The 21,220-nt window shown below is 38.9% G+C and overlaps 1 protein-coding gene across 1 annotated transcript in view; it reads left to right on the top strand.

Moving 5' to 3' along the window:
- The window catches only part of LOC104117891 (phosphatidylinositol 4-kinase alpha 1), a 42,283-nt gene extending 32,315 nt beyond the window's left edge, over positions 1–9,968 (top strand). Inside the window, exons 23-26 of the mRNA XM_070196850.1 lie at positions 5,471–5,611; positions 8,042–8,250; positions 9,191–9,352; positions 9,442–9,968. Coding sequence (XP_070052951.1) covers positions 5,471–5,611; positions 8,042–8,250; positions 9,191–9,352; positions 9,442–9,700 — 771 coding nt within the window. The 3' untranslated portion in view covers positions 9,701–9,968. The remainder of the gene's footprint in view (positions 1–5,470; positions 5,612–8,041; positions 8,251–9,190; positions 9,353–9,441) is intronic.
- Positions 9,969–21,220: the final 11,252 nt, after the last annotated feature.

Here is a 21,220-nt window from a genome sequence, read left to right as displayed (position 1 = left end):
ATAGAGGGGCCAATGACGAACCGCAACCATGGATAGAAAAAGGCGGACTGAAGCCACTTTAGCCACGGGAGAGAAGGTATCACTGTAATCGAGCCCAAATATCTGAGTATATTCTTTGGCAACAAGACGGGGCTTAAGTCGATCAATCTGTCCATCGGGACCAACTTTGACTGCATAAACCCAACGACAACCAACAGTAGATTTACCTGAGGGAAGAGGAACAAGCTCCCAAGTACCACTTGTATGTAAAACAGACATCTCGTCACTCATAGTCTGTCGCCATCCTGGATGAGACAACGCTTCACCTGTAGACTTAGGGATGAAAACCGAGGACAAAGAAGATATAAAAGTATAATGGGGAGATGACAGACGATGATAGCTCAAACCGACATAATGAGGATTAGGGTTAACTGTGGTCCGTATACCTTTTCGAAGTGCAATCGGTGTACTAGGAGCAGGGTCCGCAGCAGGAGCAGGGTCAGGTGCAGGACGAGAACCAGTTGGGCCTGATGGAGGACGCAAACGACGATGATAAGTCAAGAGTGGTGTTCCTGTGGCTGAGGAACTAGGGGGAGCAACACTAGACTCCTCAACGGTTGGTATGGATGAAACCTCTGTGGTCGAAGGCGGAGGAGGAGCTATAGTAAACTCCTCAAAGGTCGGTATAGGTAAGGCCTCAGATATATCATGGTGGTCAGCAGAAGTAAAGAAAGGTTTAGACTCAAAAAAATGTGACGTCAGCTGACATAAGGTACCTACGAAGATCTGGAGAATAACAACGATATCCCTTCTGAACACGAGAATAACCAAGGAAGACACACTTGAGAGCACGATGAGCTAACTTATCTTTCCCAGGGGCTAAGTTATGAACAAAACACGTGCTCCCAAAAACACGAGGTGGAAGAGAGTATAAGGGTGACTGGGGAAACAATACTGAATGCGGAATCTGATTCTTGATGGGAGATGAAGGCATCCGATTAATCAAATAACAAGCTGTGAGAACTGCATCGCCCCAAAAACGCAACGGAACACGAGATTCAATTAGAAGTGTGCGAGCAGTCTCAATAAGGTGCCTATTCTTTCTCTCAGCAACCCCATTTTGCTGAGGGGTATAAGGACAAGATGTCTGATGAATAATTCCTTGAGAAGTCATAAACTGCTTAAATTGAGAAGATAAATATTCTAAGGCATTATCACTGCGAAAAATGCGAATAGAAACACCAAATTGGTTTTTGATTTAAGCACAGAAACTCTGGAATATAGAAAATAACTCAGAACGATCTTTCATTAAGAAAAGCCAAGTACATCTTGAATAATCATCAATGAAACTAAAAAAATAACGAAATCCCAAGGATGAACTGACTCTACTAGGACCCATATATCAGAATGAACTAAGGAGAAGACAGACTCTGCATGACTCTCAACACTACGCGAAAAGGAAGCTCGGGTATGTTTCCCAAGTTGACACAACTCACAATCTAATGTAGACAAACTAGATAAATTAGGCACCATCTTCTGAAGTTTGGATAAACTCGGATGTCCTAAACGTCTGTAGATTAGATCCGGAGGATCTGTAACTAGACATGTTGTGGAAGGACTGAGTGAGTTAAGGTAGTAAAGGCCTTCTGATTCACGTCCTGTAACAATTGTCTGTCCCGTACTGCGGTCCTGCATAATAAAAGAATCGTCAATAAAATATATACCACAATGGAGGGCACGAGTCAAACGACTAACAAATGCAAGACTAAAAGGACAGCCAGGGACATAAAGAACGGAATCTAGGGTGATAGAAGACAAGAGATTAGCTTGTCCAACTCCTTTTGCCTTAGTTTGACATCCATTGGCTAAAGTAACAGTGGGAAGAGACTGTGAATATACAATATTTGACAAAAGTGATATATTACCAGAGATGTGATCAGAAGTGCCTGAGTCCATGACCCATGGGCCAAGAGTGCTAGACTGGGAAACACAAGTAAAAGAATTACCAGTAACAGATTTATCAATCTGAGCAACTGAGGCTACTTGTGGAGATGTCTGCTTACTTGCTCGATACTGAAGGAGCTCATTATATTCTTCTTTAGATAAAGAAAATCCCTGGTTACCTGGAGTCTCGGTCTGAGCAATGTAAGCATTTTTGGGTGGACGACCATGTAAGGAATATCACATTTCACGAGTGTGTCCAAGTTTGTGACAATAAGAACACTTGGGTCTAGATCTTCCAAAACGACCTCCTCCCCGTCTATGCTCCATAGTTTGAGATGCCCGAACATCCATTGTCTGAGATGCAAGAACAGAGGAATCAAGTATCTGTGATGAGATCACTAGTGGACTTGGTGCTGCAGCAATGCAGAGTAATCGAGAGAATAATTCATCAACTGTCGGGACAGTTGGACTAGCCAAAATCTGGTCGCGTACTGAATCAAGATCATTAGGAAGTCCAGCGAGGGTAAGAACGAGAAACATCTTTTGTCGCTGCTCTTGTTGTTTTTCCACACTAGCAGAAACTTGCATCAACTTCTCAAATTCTTCCATGACTGCCTGTACTTGACCCAAGTAAGTAGACATATCCAATTCCTGCTTTTTTAAGTTTGTCATCCGCGATATCACATCATAGAAGCGAGATATATCATTAGTGTATAAGGTGCGTGCCTTTGCCTAAACCAAATAACATGTCTGGAATGGACGAAACAAGGGCATCAACTTGGAATCAATAGATCGCCACAAGATGCTACATAACTGAGCATCGATTTTTGCTCAAAGTTCTATTGCCTTTTCATCTCCATTGCTAGACTGCTTGATTAGATGATCTTGAACACCTTGACCTCTACACCACAACTCGACAGATGAAGCCCAAGCTAAGTAGTTTGAACCTCCCATTAAAGGTTCCGAGGTAATAATAGCACTAGAGCTTCCAGAACTCATGTTTCTATACCCAAAAGCATCAAATCCCAAAGACATTGTTGCAAATTATTACCAAATAAGAGAAAGAATCAACTGTAATCTACTGAAACAGAGTACGGAAACACAGAAACAGAATACTGTAGTTGTCGGAATAGTACTGTAGCTGCCGGAAAAAACTCAAAGTTGTCGAAATGAAATGAAAACAGTAGGGGTAGGATCGGAATTACCAGGCGACCCAACTGTTCTGAAGGAAGATTTTCAAAAAATGACCGGAAGTGGTCGTACGCGCCGGCGCGTGGAGGCGCGTGAGCTTCTGGTGGCGCGTGGAGGCGCGTGAGGAGGCTGCTGCCGGAGCTTTTCATTGGGGTTTGGTCGCCGGACAATGACGACTCTTGTGGTAGTGTTGGATTTTGCACAACACTGGCAGAAATGAAGCAGATAGAAAATAGCCTTAAAAAGTACTGATTTCTCTTTCCAGGAATCACTGGAATTTATGCACAGCGATAAGTCTCTCACAATTGCTCTGATACCATGTGAGAAGGCACGGGAGAAAATATGTTATTGATGTTGAATGAACAATACAATACAAGATGTCCTTATTTATAGCTATACTATACAAGGACATACTACACCTCTACCAATGTGAGACAATACTACACTCTATACATGCTGTAAACTAACAAAATCTTTTTAGACCAATTTCATATAGGAACAATGGCATTTGATTTATTATAGAGGAGTTGGAAAGTTAGTTACTTCTCTTATCTTACTGATACATCAGTTTTAGGAATATAATCTAGAAGTAATGGATTTTGAGCGGTAAGTAGATGAACTTGACATGGGCTCAACGATCCTGAATACTTTATGCAATTAAAAAGCTTTCCCAAGCTTATTCAGATCCTGCAGAAATAGTATTGTGATCAATGCCCAACTCTAGTTCTAAAAAGGATAAGCGGTCACTGCAAATATATCCGGCTAAAGAGTCCTGAGTCGAATCCCACAGAGAACTAACGCTTAGCTATAATTATCAATATCACAAAAAAAACAAGTTCAAACAATTTTCGAGTTATAAAAATTGTGGTTTTGTTTTAAACTAATTAAATGACAAACACTAAAGTAATAAAAAAATAAGCAACTAAAGAGATAAGGTGTGTTCGATGAGTAAAAAGCTAGGATAGTGATTTCTGGAATTATCAGGATGAGTGTCTAACATGTTTCCTCTAATTTCGCCGAATTATTCTCCGCTGATCGTGAGTTCTCTTGTTACTGCAATTATTTCTCGATAAAAAGCAGTAATTTTCTAGAATTATTCTCTCAACTAACTCCAGCTAGCAACTCAAACAACTCACTAAGATCGCTCCGAAGCTTCGTTATTTCTAACCCCACTTTTAACTGTAAACCTGCTATAGGCCTGCGGTGCATGTCTTGCAGCATGTATATACAATTTTATCCAACTCTTTATCTCTGCTCCAAATTCGACCCATTTCACTTCCTTTCACTCCAATGGCCTCCTAAACATCAAAGTTCACTAATTAGGTCAATACAAATGTTTATAATAGCTAAACCAATGTAAAAGTTTTTAAAACGAGTCATAAATCATATAAAATATGCACATTTGTGCCACATATCATATTGCTGTCTCTTTTGTTAAGCAATGCTATTAAAAGCCCTGAAGCGATGCGATGAGCAAAGTGATCCAAACAAGAAGTGGTCGGTTCTTTAGCTCTCAATTTTGAAGAGTTGAATTAATATCTGCGTTGTTGTAAATGACTGTGAATGTTACTTTAATCACAATTTGATTATTGTAGTACTGAACTAATACAAGTTTGATATTTATTATTTTCCATAAATTGTGCGCTTCATTCATGAAATATGCTTAATTCTCGCTTTTTCACTTCAAGCCCCGGGGACCTTTATGCTTTTATGCGCTTTTCGTTTCTAACATTGTTAAGTACTACTCCCTCTATTCCATTTAATTATGTGATACTCTTTCCTTTTAGTCTGTTATAAAAAGAATGACACCTTTCTATTTAGAAACAATTTAACTTTATACTTCCTATTTTACCCTTAATGATATGATTTTATAGTCACATAAATGTCATGGCATGTTTAAGTCCCAAAAGTTTTTCTTTCTTTCTTTCTTAAACTCTGTGCCCAATCAAACTCTTCACTTTAAATGAAACAGAGGGAGTAATAGTTTTTCTAAAATGTGTGCATCACGTCATCTAAAATTTTGAACTCTCCTATTTTAGACACTTTTAGTTATTTATTTAAGTCTTCAAAACGCTTCTTCACGTCTACAGTTGATTATTTTTGTTGGACCAGATACATAAAAAAATTCCAATGATGATTGGCTTTAAAATTCAAGAGCAGGATTTATGTCTCATCTAATGCGATGCGAAATTTGTTATCCTATCTAGTCTAGAAGTTTAAGTGGTTAGGTAGAACTGATTTCTTACCTTATCAAAAAAGAAACTTAACTTGTTAGATAGATGGAACTGTTAGTTTTCGGCTCATTCTTGTTTATGCTAGTTTACATATGGCTAAATTTTGTTTTTCTTTGGCATAGGTTGGAGATGATTGTCGACAAGATGTTCTTGCTTTACAAGTTATTTCACTTTTAAAAGATATCTTTGAAGCTGTTGGGCTTAATCTTTATTTATTTCCATATGGAGTTCTCCCAACTGGCCCAGAAAGAGGAATAATTGAGGTGAATCTTTACATGACATCTGCCTATGATTTCATGGATGCGTATGCTTTCATAATGAAATTTTCATATGTGAAATGTCTGGAAACTGCTGATTTATCCGAAAAAAGAAGTGGAAATAGATATGAATATAGAGGAGAAAAAAGACATGAAGATGAAAACAAGCCGTAACTGACCTATTAAGTTTTACCCAAATCAGTCTGTTAGCTATATGCCCTTGTTTCTGTAGGATTTGCTATTTTAGGTGAATCAGATTGTGAAATAGTCCCTTGAGGGATTCATCATGGAATGTCCTGATGACAGAGTTTGCAGAAAATATAGGGACAAACTTGGAGACTGTAGGAAAACTAAGAATAGATTGAAAGAGGAGAACAGGACAATTAATCAAGCTCTTCCATTCTGTTTGATGCCTATGTTTCCTTCAGTCCCACTGTACTTTATGGGCCAACAAGCTGTCCTGTGATCATTTATTCACTTTTCAAAATTATCTTCCAACATTTCTTTTTAAAAGAACTTCTGACGAAAGATTGAGAAATGAAAATATATGTAGGATGCTGAAATTTTGTAGCCTTCCGGCTCTAAAGGACCAATTGTGCTACCATTTTATGTAACTTTTAATTTGCATAGTGAAGGGTACAACTTTTGTGCATTCCTCTACTCATGTTGGAGAGGTGCTTGAAAAATTAATGTTGTATCTAGTCTCTCCAAGTTATAAAAGTAGCTTGTAGAGAGTATTTATGATGAGACAACAAAAAAACATTACTGATAATTAGATGTGTTAGATCTGTCGTGTTTGAGTATGAAGCTATTGGCGTCTCACTTCAATGAAAATTTGAAATACTGGCATTTCAGTCTCTTTCATGGATAAGCCAGTCAATCACTCCTCACTCGCGAAATAATTGGGGCTGGCTTTATGAATCCTATGTATTCATTCTGCTCTATTTGGATCCATTTCCTTTTACTACTAAATAAGTTTGTCATTTATGATTTAAGGCAAATTAGGGGTTCTCTAGATTTCGCTCTTATCCCTGTTCTGCCATACAAATGTCATCAGACTAAAAAAACACGTGTCAAATGCTGGACCTGCGTAAGAGTATAAACAATAACTAAACTTTAATCTCAACTAGTAGGTATTGCATTTATGGATCATTCGCCTCCATCGTGTGCTGCTCTCAGCTAAGTTCACATTGATTCTAGACATTGTAGGCCTTTCATCTTACTTTTCACTTGATTTTTGGTCGCCGTGTCCCTTTTTAAGTTTTTAGTATCTTCAATCGTCATATCACACATGTAACCGATGCATCTGGAGGTTTACATAGGACATGGGCAAACCATCTAAAGCAAAATTCTCTTAGTTTATACTCTATATGTGCTACTGACACTCCCTTTTGAATTTGATCATTCTAATTTGTCCAATATTATATGCGCAAACATCTATCTTAACATCTGTATTTTTATGGCATTCATCTTTCGGATGTGTTGGCCCTTGAATTCCCAACATTTGCTGCTATTTAACTCCTCCATTTCATCAAATATTAATTACTTTTATGTGTTACATCTTCATTTCTCATGTCATCCACCAAAAATACTGAGCCTAGCCAGTAGTTCCATCTAAAATTTATTCAGATTTATCCAAGCACCCCCCCCCCCCCCCCCCTTTTTTTTTTCAAAAAAACTTTAAATCTGACAAGTGCAATTTTCAGTTCTCTGACCAGAAACAACAACATACCCCATATAATCCCTCAAGTGTGGTCTGGGGAGGGTAGTGTGTACGCAGACCTTACCCCTATTCTTTCTTTCTTCTTCCTTTTTCTCTCTTTTCACCTTTTCTTGAGCCGAGGGTCTATCGGAAACAGCCTCTCATCTCCGGTAAATATGCCAAATTACACACACACACATATTTTATGTAAGAAGTTAAAGAGCGTCTCAGTGAGGTAACAACTGATAAATTTTATCACTCACTGTCGACACCTTAGAGAGAAATTAGGAAAGTTAAACTGTCTGCTGAATCGTATAGGTAATTGAAGGTCTGAATGCAAATTGTTGTCAGAGGGATGTAATGCTCACCTGCAGGATAGGTGGCTAAATATTGGTTACTGAACTGTGTTGCTGTAAAAAATGCCTTAATTTTTTCCTTTTATCTTCTCCTTGTTCCCTCATACCTTTGGTTTATCTTTATAGCATATAGAGTATTTTCAGCAAACAGTTCGTTGTTTATATGCATGGTTTTGTTTTGTATTGGAGATTAGTTAAAGAGTTAATCTTTGTACGCGTGAAAAAACCTAGAATGCGATCCATGGTGGTATCTTCTACTTTACAATACAGAAGAAAGATGATATTTCATGTAGCCGATGGTTATGAGGTCATTTAGTTTTATGTGGTCATGATAGCTCTTTTTGCCTCCAAAATCGTTTCACATCTGTCCCTTTGCAGGTTGTACCCAACACACGAAGCAGAAGTCAGATGGGTGAGACGACTGATGGTGGTCTATATGAAATTTTCCAACAGGACTATGGGCCTGTCGGCTCTCCTGGCTTTGAAGCTGCTCGTGAGAATTTCATCATAAGCAGTGCAGGTTATGCAGTTGCCAGCTTGTTGCTTCAGCCTAAGGATAGACATAATGGGAACCTTCTGATTGACAGGTAAGACCTTTGTCTTCTGTTGTTAAGTTTCATAATGCCAATGGTTGTGAAATTACACTTTATGTAAGTCAGGTTTTGTGTTACTTAAGATGCAGAGGCTTCTAAAATATCGTCATGTCATGGTGGAAATGTTTCAAATTGTTTTAACAGTTGAAGTGCATAAGCTAAGGGGAGATAGAAATATGCACAATATAGGATAGCTGCTGTTAAATGTGTTTGGAAGCGTCTGAAAGTGATTTTTTAAAATAAGTTTTTATATGTTTCCTCACCACCATGCTTTCCAGCTTAGATTGATGATGTGTCATAAAGTAGGCTCCTTTTTCAGATCTGATTTGAAGACCTTGTATGTCGTGTTAGATTAGTCTATGGTAAGATGGCTGACACACATCAATGATGCTGAATGATAATGTGCAATATGCACACCAATAGATGACTATTCTGCTTATAAATTATATACTACTAAAGATTGGCCATATACTTGCTGTTGCCGTGTGATATTTGCATTTAGCAATGTCAACTAAGAGACTCAAGGAAACAGTATTGTTCATAAGGCAAGTTCAACTAGTCTTCTATTGTATATAGATGGCTAGTGAGTTCATTGTTCGAGCTCATGGTGGACTCAATTGGTTAGTTAACAGGAAAGGTGGTATTAATTGAGTCTTTTAACATACCAAGAACCTAACGATGAGAAGTAACTTCACTTCATAGCTGTGCATTCCTTTTCGAAATGCTGTTTCCACGTGGGGCGGTGCATATTTTTTGTGGAGTTCATGAAGATGGACATATACTTTTGGACACTCCAAAGAAGTCTGGAAACTCCAAGGAAGTAAATACATTATTCTGGGACTGGGATAAATAGATATCTTTTCAAGCTTGTCAATATTGGCCGGGTAATGTTGACTCATCATCTGATGAATTCCTTTTTATATTTGTTCTGCAGTGCTGGTCGGCTTGTCCATATTGATTTTGGTTTTATCCTGGAAATTTCTCCTGGTGGAAATATGCGATTTGAAAGTGCTCACTTCAAGCTGAGTCATGAGATGACCCAATTAATTGACCCATCTGGAGCAATGAAAAGTGAGACGTGGTACCAGTTTGTAAGGTCAGTGGTCTTCGTTGGGCTAATTGCTCTGTCTTATTATGTATGAATTACTTTTTTCTTATGCTAAGGCTCGATTGATTGTTTTCCAGCTTGTGTGTCAAGGGTTACCTTGCTGCACGTCGCCACATGGATGGGATAATAAATACAGTTTCGATGATGCTAGATAGCGGATTGCCTTGCTTTAGCAGGGGTGACCCCATAGGAAATCTTAGAAAGAGATTTCACCCTGAGATGAGTGAGCGTGAAGCAGCCAATTACATGATTCGTGCATGTAGTGATGCGTACAACAAGTGGACTACGGCCGGATATGATTTGATACAATATATGCAGCAGGGCATCGAAAAGTGAGGGAGTTGCTGCAGAGTTTCACAGAAACTGTATATTTTGTTCTTGTAATCTATGAAAATGTAAATGTCTATATCACATAGGTGTAATTCTTTTTAGAGTGGGGTAGAAGCGTGAAGCTGCAAGTGATCCTTAAGTTAAATTGAACGAAGAATTGCAGAGATGAGTTGCTTGTAAAAATTTTGGGTTTAATATTTATGCACTAATCAGCGTGTAAAAGCTAGCTAAAGACATATTGTCTATAATTAGTTGAGCGTCAGTTGTTGGAAAATAGCTACTTAACCTAGTATAATCAGTTAAATTACACTGATGAGTGAAAAATCTACAATTGACATCCAACGGGTTTTGAACTGTTCATATTAATTTGTTTATTCAATCTTGCACTTAAATTATTCTATTGCGTAGCTAACCGTAGAATACCATCTATGAATTTATAGTTGAACTCGAAAGTGGGAATTATAGATTGCATATAAGATTGAGTAGAGTAAGTTCTTGAATCTGGGCATCAGAGAATAGATTCGCGATTAGGATTATAATTCCCAACTATGCAGGAGGGAGGCGGAAGCAAGAGCAAGAACTGCATAGTTGGGAATCGTAGTCCAATCACAGCCAATCGAGATGGCAGAGAATGACGAGAGACCAGGATTGAGGCCGCAAGTCCTAGTCTCGCAAACATGACTCAGGTTATCGTGAAGCCTGGCATAACTGGTCACTTTAAGCTGAAATAGTACATGGTGCAGCTAATTCAATCCACATGGCAATTTGTGGGTTTATCGAGTGAAGATCCGCAAAGGCACATACAAATTATTTTGGAGATTACGGATACATACAACTATCCGAATGTCTCCAAGGACTATGTCAGACTGACCTTGATTCCCTTTTCTTTGTTGGAGGAAGCAAATGAATGGTTGAACAAAGAGCCAACAAACTCAATCCGCACTTGGGATGGTCTAGCACAAAAATTCCTAATCAAATTCTTTCCCACAAAGAAAACAAAGTCACTAAGAAGCCAACTTTTGGGGTTTCAACAAAAAGATGGCGAGACTCTACGTCAAGTCTGGGAGGGATATAAAAAGCTACTCAGAGATTGTTCGCATCACTGTCAAATTGATGAAGTGTTGGTTCATAATTTTGTCGATGGGTTGGACGAGACCTCCAAATTGAATCTAGACTCAGCTTGTGAAAGTAGTTGCATGCAAAAGTCATACAGTGAGATTCAGACCCTACTAAACAACATCACCGCAAACGATCATAACTGTCAAGGTGAGGATGAACCACGAAGAATGATAAAACAAAGAGCATCATGTACAATTGAGCTTGATGAATTTTCAGCCACGAGAGCAGATATAACGAAGTTACCCGAACCAAAATGCACAATATGGAAACACTTATAATCCCAACTGGAGGAATCACTCGAACTTCTCATGGGGTGGAAATCAGATTATTCAAAATCAATACAGACCCCAAGGAAATTACAATCAGCCCCAAAAGCCACCACAACAGGTAGAAGAAAGCACCAATGATTTGATGAAAAAGTTGTTAATTGACAACCAGCTGAGGACTGATTTTCAAAATTTAGACAGGCAGATTGGGCAGTTGGATGCACAGCAAAATATCCGACCTGCAGGGGCTCTCCCAAATGATACTAAGAAGAATCCCATCGAACAAGTGCAAAAAATTAATCTAAGAAATGGGAGAACATTAGAGGATGTGCCACCTAAAAAGTATACACCTAAAGAAGTTTTGAAAGATTGGTACCTAAACCGGAGGTAGAAGCTAAAAAAATAGATGATGAACACAGACAAGAGATAAAGGTAAGTCCACCACCGCCTTTTCCTCAAAGGTTGTAGAAATCGAAAGATGATTCCAAGTACAAAAGTTTTTAGATATCGTGAGCTAGGTGCGTGTGAATCTACCTTTGGTTGAAGTGTTACAAGAAGTTTCTAAATATGCCAAGTACTTGAGAGACATTATGGCCAATAAAAGAAGTTTGATAGAGTTTGAAACGGTTTGTCACGAATCAAAATCCACCTAGTCATGCTGTCACCTAACCCTAGAGTTAGGTAAACCAAACATAGAACAAAGTTGAATTCTATACAACCTCCCAAGGACTGGTAGTACAAGTCATGAGCCACATTGATCTAGATTTACAAAGTTGATATGAAAGATAAATACAATATCTGTTTGAAATTTACATAAATAGAATTTGAAATCCTAAACTACCATGATCAAGAGGTAGCTTGAATCTGGAATGCAGGTACGTCTTCAATGCAACGCTTTGTCTTCCACAGCTACGCAACTCGAAGATCTGCATGCAAAATGCAGAAGTGTAGTATGAGTACAAATGACCTCATGTACTCGGTAAGTATCTTGACTAACCTCGGTGAAGTAGTAACGAGATTTTGAGTTACAAGATACTCACTTATTATGTTTTTACATGTGCAGTTGATAAGTAGAAAGAGCAATACGAGATAAAGAAACGAATAACCACGTAATGGATGAAGCAAGAATATAATTGACAGAGGGTCCCATAATATCATCACAACTCAGTTTAACAACACAATATGGTTAGGGAAACCAACAACCAAGAATAACCATAGTACAACTTTTCCATTGCGGTGCGCAACCCGACCCACATATATAAATTTTCAATACCGTTGCAGCGTATAACCCGATCCCATATGTATAATATCAATACTGTTGCAGTGTGCAACCCCATCCCATATATAATATCAATACCGTTGAGACATGTAACCCAATCCCAAAAATTTAAATAAGTTCATACAAAGCTATTCTACGACGACCAAGCACGAGAAGTTTACAACGTAACACCAAGGAAACTAACATGCGAAGTTCAACTAGGAATACAAACTCAAACAAAGTAGATGAGCAACACCGCACCCCAAAGCTAGTCTCCCACATATAAAGACAAATCTCCCACAAAGCATAAACACACAACCAATCTAAAAGTTATCCAAACCGGGTAAGCAAAGAAGTGTAAAACATGAAGCGAGGAAGGAGGTACGCCAAATAAAAATTGGTATCAAGTAGAGGTGTGTAAGAAGTGAAATCATGTAACATGTAGAGATATATAGCAGGTAAAGGCATATAACATATGAATGCAGGTAGTAAGAGAAGACATGTAACAAGTCAAGACATCTAATAAGTAAATCACGTAACAAATAGAGGCATGTGACATGTACGGGCTAATAGCAACTAAAGGCATGAATTCGAGGAGAACATGTAGCAGAAGTAAATCAAGTAAAAGCGTAAGAGTAACCGGAACAAACAAGGTCGAATCAATGATATAACAGTATTAGGCCAAATATGAAACACAAAGGCAATTACATAAGGGACACAAACATGGAAGTAACATACAAAATAGCAAACAATAATAGAAACCAAAGTTGAGGGCATGTAAATGTTTAACGAACGAGTAATCATTACAAAAATCCAACTCCCATTCTTCTCACACGGTAACGACCAACCAACCTATCTTATTTCACACTGCACGACGATACTCATCATGCCAAACATAGCCCTAGGGCCCCAATTCTCATCTCTTATTACGAATAAAGAAGCTCAAGTAGCTTAACAATAACATGTATAAATAAACGTTCATGATGCTACGGTTTAATTAAGCCTGTAAATGGTCTCAGAAAAACAGCACATTAAATCCTTTCAAGATGTCATATGTTCTAACACATATAATTGAATGTATTAGTCATATAATTAATTGAAGCATAAGATAAGGAATCACCAAGTTCAACAAGGCACAAAGAAATATATAATTTCTCCCTCCTGAGCATGGAAATCCTAGTACATGCATATACGCCACCTCGTATATATATGACCCCCACATGTAACAAACATTATTATTTAGTAGAAAAAATTCCCTCAACAAAGTTACACAAGACACTTACCTTAAAAAGCCATAACAATACTCTAAAATGCCATCCCACATGAATCGACATCCCAACAACTCAAATCTAACCAAAATCAACTCAAAAACATTAAATAATGCAATAGAAAACAAACCAAACGATAAAGGTCAAATCTTTAATCAAATACTAAAGTCAACCAAAAGGTTAACCCGAGCCCGCATCTCGAAACCCAAAAACTCACAAATTCTGACAGCCCATTCAAATACGAGCCCAACCATATTAGTTTCACTCAAATCCGACTCCAAATTGATGTTCAAAATCCAATTATTCACTTTAGAAAAGTTTAGCCAAAACCCCCAATTTCTCTTTTAGACTCCTCAATCAAATGCCAAAATCAAAGATAAATTCATGTATAATAATCAAATGCGAGTCAAAAATATTTACCTCAGCCCAAATGGTGAAAATCTCTTCAAATATCGCCCAAATCCGAGCTTCCAATCTCAAAATGTAATAAAATGACTCAAACCCTTAAAATGGAGTACTTAAAATATCTTCCCCGTGATACCTATCGCGATCACGGAATATCCATCATGATCGCGAAGTACAAATTAGCACTATCCAATAAAAAGCCCTACGCAATCGTGTCTGTGCCCCGCGATCATGATAACCACTAAACCATAGAAGCGCGAATGTAAGCTTATACCGCGAACGCGAAGGCCAACGAGCCACTGCCTCCAGCAATACTCCGTGATCATGAACTTCCAAGTGCGAACGCGAAAGCTAGCTTTACTACCTTACACGAAAGCGAGACCACTCCGCGAATGCAACGAACAGATCAGCCAGCTGCCCCACAACCCTATACGCGATCGCGAATCTCCTCCCGTAATCGCGAATCACAATAGATGCACCAGAAACCAGCAACACATAAACCATCCGAAATGATCCGAAACCATTTCGAATCTCACCTGAGGCTCTCAGAACCCCGTCCAATCATACAAACAAGTACATAATCCTCATATGAACTTGCTCGCATGCTTGCATCATAAAAATAACATGAAAAACCACGATTCATACACCAAAACATATCAAAATCACAATGAAACTCAAGAACTTCCAAAAATCGCAACCAAGTATCCGATTCCCATCAAACCAACTCGGAATGAGACCAAATTTTACACACTAGTCACAAATGACACAACGAACCTATTACAACTCCCAGAAAAATAATCTGAACCTTATAACATCAAAGTCAACTCCCGTTCAAACCTATGAACTTTCCAAACCTTTAAATTGTCGATTTTCGCCAAATAGAGCCAAAACCTTCTTAAAATATCAAAATGCAAGTCCGGGCATACGCCCAAGTCCAAAATCACCACCCCGACCTAATAGAAAGCATCAAAACTCCAATCCGAGGTCAAATACGCACAAGTCAAACTTGGTCAACTCTCCCAACTTAAAGCTTCTAAAATGAGAATCATTCTTCTAAATCAATTCCAGACCACTCGAAAACTAAAATCGACCATGCACACAAGTCATAAATCATCAAATAGAGCTATGAAAAGTTTCAAAACCCAGAAAGGAGAGCTAGTACTCAAAATGACCGATCGAGTTGTTACAGAGTTGCATATACTGAGGAATGCAGTGGTAGAGTACAGAGTAAGCTCCCGCCTAATTTGAAGGATTCCGGTTGATTTACAATTCCCCTGGCGATTGGAAAATACGAGGTTGGTAGAGCATTATGCAATTTTGGGGCGAGTATTAATTTGATGCCATTGCTAGTGTTCAAGCAGCTCGACTTGGGAGCACCTAGGCCTACTACTATTACTCTATAGCTAGCAGATAGGTCATTAGCAGTGTTTGAAAGAATTATTGAAAATGTGCTGGTACGAGTGGGGAAGTTTATTTTTCCCGCGGATTTCATTATTCTTGACTACATGGCCGATAAGGAGGTTCCAATTATTTTAGGGCAACCATTCTTGCCCACTGGAGGGGTACTTATTGATGTGAGGGGAGGGGGGGGGGGCAAGCTAAATATGAGAGTGCATGATGAAGAAGTTACATTTAGTGTGTACAAGGCGCTCAACCTTTCCAAGCATTACGAGGACTTGTGCATGATTTTAGTGGTGGAACCAAAGTTAATAGAGCCAGATAGTGATGTGAATGATAGTATTGAAAAGAAAATTGAGCATGAAGAGTTTTAGTTGCTTATAAATATGAAAGTGTGCAATGGAAAGACAAAGAAGTTGCGTCACAAACACCTTGCACATTGTGACTTTGAGCTGGGTCAATCCATGCTCGTGCTTAAGTCGAGATTGAAGCTCTTCCCTGGAAAGCACAAGCCTCGATGGTGTGGTCTATTTGAGGTAGTATGTGATACAAAGCATGGCGATGTGGAACTTAGGGATCCCATACACGGTGGAATGTTTGTAGTTAAAGAGCAAGGAGTTAAATACTATTGGGGTGGTAGCGTTCGTCGTCACAAAACTTCGATAGACTTGGTGGATGCTTGCGGGAACATTTTGCATCGTGCGGCGATGTTGATGTTGTAAATGTTATGCCACGACGTTAGCTAAGGCGCTTTTTGGGAGGTAACCCAATTCATAGATTAGCTTTGTTTAATTTGATTTTTTTTTGATTTTCGGGTACTAACAGGTTGATGTTTGGTGTTGGAATAGGTATGAGAGAGAAATAGGGAGGTCAAAACGCATAGAGGATTCAAAAATGGGATGAAAAATCACTTAAGAGCGCTCCAGACCCCTCCTAGCAAGGTAGGGACCTCTTTAAAAGCCTAGCATTGCTTGCCCGAACATGAGCTCCAGCTCGCCACACTGCCCGCGCCACACCCTTTCCCCCTCACCTTGAAGCTCACGTCTCCTGGCCAGGCGCCGCCCCCCTCGCGTTTAGTCTCGCGACGCCCAAGTATGTCCTCTACCTTGTGTTTTTTTTTAATTTCACCCCCTCCCATACTATAACGACCCGACAGTCATTTTGAGCATTTGACTTTTGTTCGGTGATTCAAGGTCATGAATAGATTCATATAGTGTATTATAACTTGCATGTATCATCGGTTTTGGTCTTCGAGTTGTTCGGAATTGATTTGGAATAATTATTCCTAAATATGAAGCTTTAGGTTGGTAGAGTTGACAAAGTTTGACTTTTATATATTTGACCTCGGATCGGAATTTTTACGGTACCGTTAGGTCCGGATGGTAATTTTGGACTTTATCGTATGCCCGAATTTGCATTTGGATGTTTCTAGAAAGTTTTGGCGCTAATTGGCAAAAGTTGGCAATTTGAAGGTTTGGAAAGTTCATAGTTTTGACCGGGAGTTGACTTCGATGTTATCGAGTTTGGATTATGGTTTCGGGAGTTAGAAAAGTTTTGTTATGTCATTTGGAACTTGTGTGTAAAATTTGAGGTCTTTCCGAGTTAATTTGATATGGTTCAACACGAGTTTTGAAAGTTGAAAGTTCAAAATTTCATTAAGTTTGATTTGAGGTGCAATTCGTGGTTTTGATATTGTTATGTGAGATTTGAGGCCTCTAGCAGGTCCGTATTATATTTTGGGACTTGTTGGTATGTTCTGGCAGGGTCTTGAGGGGCTCAGATGAGTTTCAGATAGGTTTGGGTTGTGTTGCACTTGTTTTTGATGTTTTGTCATTGTTTATTCAAGAATAAATGGTACTACATTAATAAATGAGCTCCAAATTATGTTTTGGTTAAAACATTAGATCTGTATCGTAATTATGGAGCCATAGCAAAAAGAATCGTCGAATTTGGACATCATGTGAGGGAGTTATGCCCATTTTAGTGTCGGAGAAGTTAGGTGTTGCTGGTGCTTCATAGATGCGAAATAGGGTCCAAATCTGTGACCCCGCAGGTGCAAAAAGTGGTCAGCAAAAGCAGAAATGACAGCGGAAATCCCTGTGTATAAAATAATCAGACTGCGTTAATTTGGTATTTTGAGTATATCTTGAGTTCTAGAGCTCCGATTGATGTGATTTTCGTGGAGTTCTTCTCGTCTTTTCATGGGGTGTCAATATCTAACTTGACATTTTGTATTTTAACATGATTATAATAGTTCATTTATGAATTAATCCATGTTTTGATTGGAGAATTATGGGTTTTTATAAAAAAAAACTTTTCTAAAGAGAATAATTGAGTTTTGAATTGATTTAGAGTCGAAATTGGATGAAATTAGTATGGTTAGACTCGTATTCGAATGTGTTGTTGGAATTTGTATGTTTTTTCGGGGTTCTAAGGTGCGATCCCGAGTTGGCCTTTTGGTTGACTTTGAGTTTTTAATTAAAGATTTGACCTTTATCGCTTGGGTTTGTTTCCTAGGGCATTATTTGATGTATTTGATGTTTTTGAGGTGCTTTTGGATAGTTTAGAGCCATTCAGAGGTTGATTCATGCGGGATGGTATTTCTGGAGTATTGTTTGGCTTGCCAGGCATTTGATTTGGCTTGCTTGAAGTAAGTATCTTAACTAAACTTGGTTGAGGCACAAGTTTTCTGAGTTATTTGTGATAGCTACGTGCTATGGGTGTGCATATGTGTGTGGTTAGAGCCCATGTGCAAGCACATAGGTATTTATCCATGCTCGGGGTAGTTCTTAGGCTATGACATGCCTTAACTTGATTGTTAAGATTTATGCTGTAATGTTTCTCATAATTATAACCCTGATATGAATTATTTGATCCATGTTTGAGTTTACATAGAGGCTAATCCCCTGAATGAACTTGATAATTGTTATTTCTTTGTAAATTATCGATTTGAGCTATGATACTACACTTTGCACATCCATACACCTTAACATGTTATTTATACATGTCCAGGAGCATGAAATGTAATATTCATGATCATATACATGTATTCTTGTATATTTGCTTCTGTGTGATATGATTTGGACTAGATACCTGTGACCACGCCGAGCAGATTATATTTTTACACCTGTGACCACGCTAGGCAAATTATGTTGTTATGCCTGTGACCACGCCGAGCGGATTGTAATATTGAGCATGTGACCACTCCAGGCGAATTGTGATTATCGGCACGTGAGTTGTCCGTGCGGTTGATACTATTGGCACATGAGTTATTCGTGCAACACGTGAGTTATCCGTGCTGATCCAGATAGTGATATTATTGGCATGTGAATTATCCGTGCAACACATGAGTTGTCTGTGCGGTTGATATTGTTAGCACGTGAGTTGTCCGTACAGCACGTGGATATGGATCCATCCCTCCTAGGGTCACCCTCTCATGTTTCTCTCTTGATGGTGTACACGTGAATTGTGAGAAATCGACGGGTTTCTGGTTGATGTGAGCTCTGGGAGGGCTGGTTATTTGTTTGGTTTGGTTACTGTGATTCTGATATGGTCCTGAGAGCCGTGATGTGAATTCTATTTGGATTGGGTCACGCGCCACAATGGATTGATATTTGGTTATTGCATTTTATCTTTACTTGCAATTTCCTTGGTTGTTACCTGATTTATTTGCATATCTTCCTTAAATGATGGATTGTTAACTGTGTAGAATCCGTTGAGAAAACTGAGAGCTCCAATGTGGTTTTATCCATGATATCATGATTTGATTATATTTTCTATTCTGTACGTGCTGCAATTATGAACTATACAGGTGATAGCGAGTATCATTTATAATTCTTGCTTCTATTACCTCGTCGAGGTTAGTTATGATACTTGTTGAGTATATAGGGTCAGTTGTACTTATACTATACTTTTGTACCTTGCGTGTAGATCTATGAGCTGAGATGCTGTGGATGCTGGGAGCTGGCACTGAAGACGTACCTGTGTTCCGGATATAGCTATCACTTACCATTGGTAGCTTTAGATTTGAATTCTATTTGTATACATTCCAAATAGATGTTGTATTTATTTCATATCAGCATTATAAATCTAAGTCTTAGTGGCTCATGAATCATATTACTAGTCCTTGGGTTATTGAATAGAGTTTCAGTTATTTCATTTATCTATCCCTTATTATTCCCATTTGAATTGTGTTAACTGTTAGTTGGCTTACCTAGCGGGTTAGGTTAGGTGCCATCATGACTAGTGGATTTTGGGTCGTGACAAGTTAGTATCAAAGCTCTAGGTTCATAAGTTCTACGAGTCATTAGCAAGTGTCTAGTAGAGTTTTGCGGATCGGTATGATGACATCCATCCCTATCTTCGAAAGGCTACATGGCATGTAGTAAATTTCCATATTTCTTTCCTTATCGTGCGACATTGATTCAGCTTGAAGCGTATCTCTTTGAATTCCTTCCACTCACTCATGTGTTATGTTGAGCGCCCAGTATCAGCTGTGCATCGGTGGCTTGTGTCTCCCTGGATGAGGTGCGAGATGTATTTGTTGTGTTTTGGTGATGGGCTAGTCTGGAGGACTTGAGGCCAGGTTCAGACCGCAACTTGGGCTTGGAGAATTCGGTTGAGTGAGTATGTGCTTTTGGACTTATATGTCCGGTAGTGTCCCTAGGAGTGGGATTTATGGCTCAGTGAGTGGTTGGATTGCTATATAATAAATATTATGTGACTGCAGGATGTGTTCAGATGGCTTGGATGTGATGAGAAGAGTTTTCTTGGGATGTGAAAAGGACTATTGGGTGCTTGATTTCTGTCTTGATGTGTTGTACAATCTCGAGTTATGAGAGTGTTAAGGGATCTTTCATGTTGTTCATTTGTCGGATGAAGTAGATTCTTATGTCTTGTTGGCGAGTTTAGACACAGGAAGATTTAGCGATTGCATAGTGATTGTGACAATGGTAGGGCATAGAGAGATGCAGTTTGAGGCTAAGCAGGTGGGTTATTACATGCGGGATAGTCTACAGATGTGTGATTCTTATGATATTTTATGGAGAGTTTCTTTCTACCAGTCGGTTATATGTGTTGCATTTTGAGTTTGGATCGCATGAGGAAGTTAGCTTGACTGTCACGAGGATGAATGTGAGTTTAGAAAATGATTTGAGGTATTTTTATGATTAGAGCTACATGAGCTTATGGTATATTTAGTTGAATTACAATGCGGGATTATGACAGTAATGGAGTAAGGGTATTGTGGGTTATCAGATGTTGTGTTCTATGGATTTGATCCAAGTGGGGGAGTCGGCTATCGACGATCAGATTGCATGGTTATGTGTTATATTGGTTTCGGTCTGAGGCATATTTAATGATCGGTTGCGACCTGAAGAGGTTGGCTTTGAGGATGACTTGAGCAAGGGAATTGCTGGATGCATGATATGCTATACTTTATGGGGATACTAGAAATCTTGTAATAATTCAGGTTGTTATTCATAGTGGAGGTAGTGTTCATGGAGTAGGGATTCACTCGGTTGCTTACAGATGTAGAGTACTTCTTTGGGTGTTGGTGTGCTAATGGAGCACATGTCGTTCGGCTCGTTTGGGCGGTGCATTCGGGATTAGAATAGGGTTGATGACTCTCAAGAAGGTTCTAATGGGTTCGAAATGCATATGCAGTATTTGAGGAATTTTTGGACTTGTAAAAGGTTAAGATATGCGATTTGCGATGGATGGTGTCAGGACTCGCGGTATTTCTGTATCATTATGGATTCTACATTTTAGTATCAGAGAGGTTGAGGAAACAACTTTACATTCGCGGGAGGTC

This window comes from Nicotiana tomentosiformis, chromosome 3 (genome assembly GCF_000390325.3).
Source record: "Nicotiana tomentosiformis chromosome 3, ASM39032v3, whole genome shotgun sequence".
Classification (NCBI taxonomy): Eukaryota; Viridiplantae; Streptophyta; class Magnoliopsida; order Solanales; family Solanaceae; genus Nicotiana; species Nicotiana tomentosiformis.
Note: the sequence above shows the minus strand (reverse complement) of the source record. Positions and strands in the feature narration are given on the sequence as shown.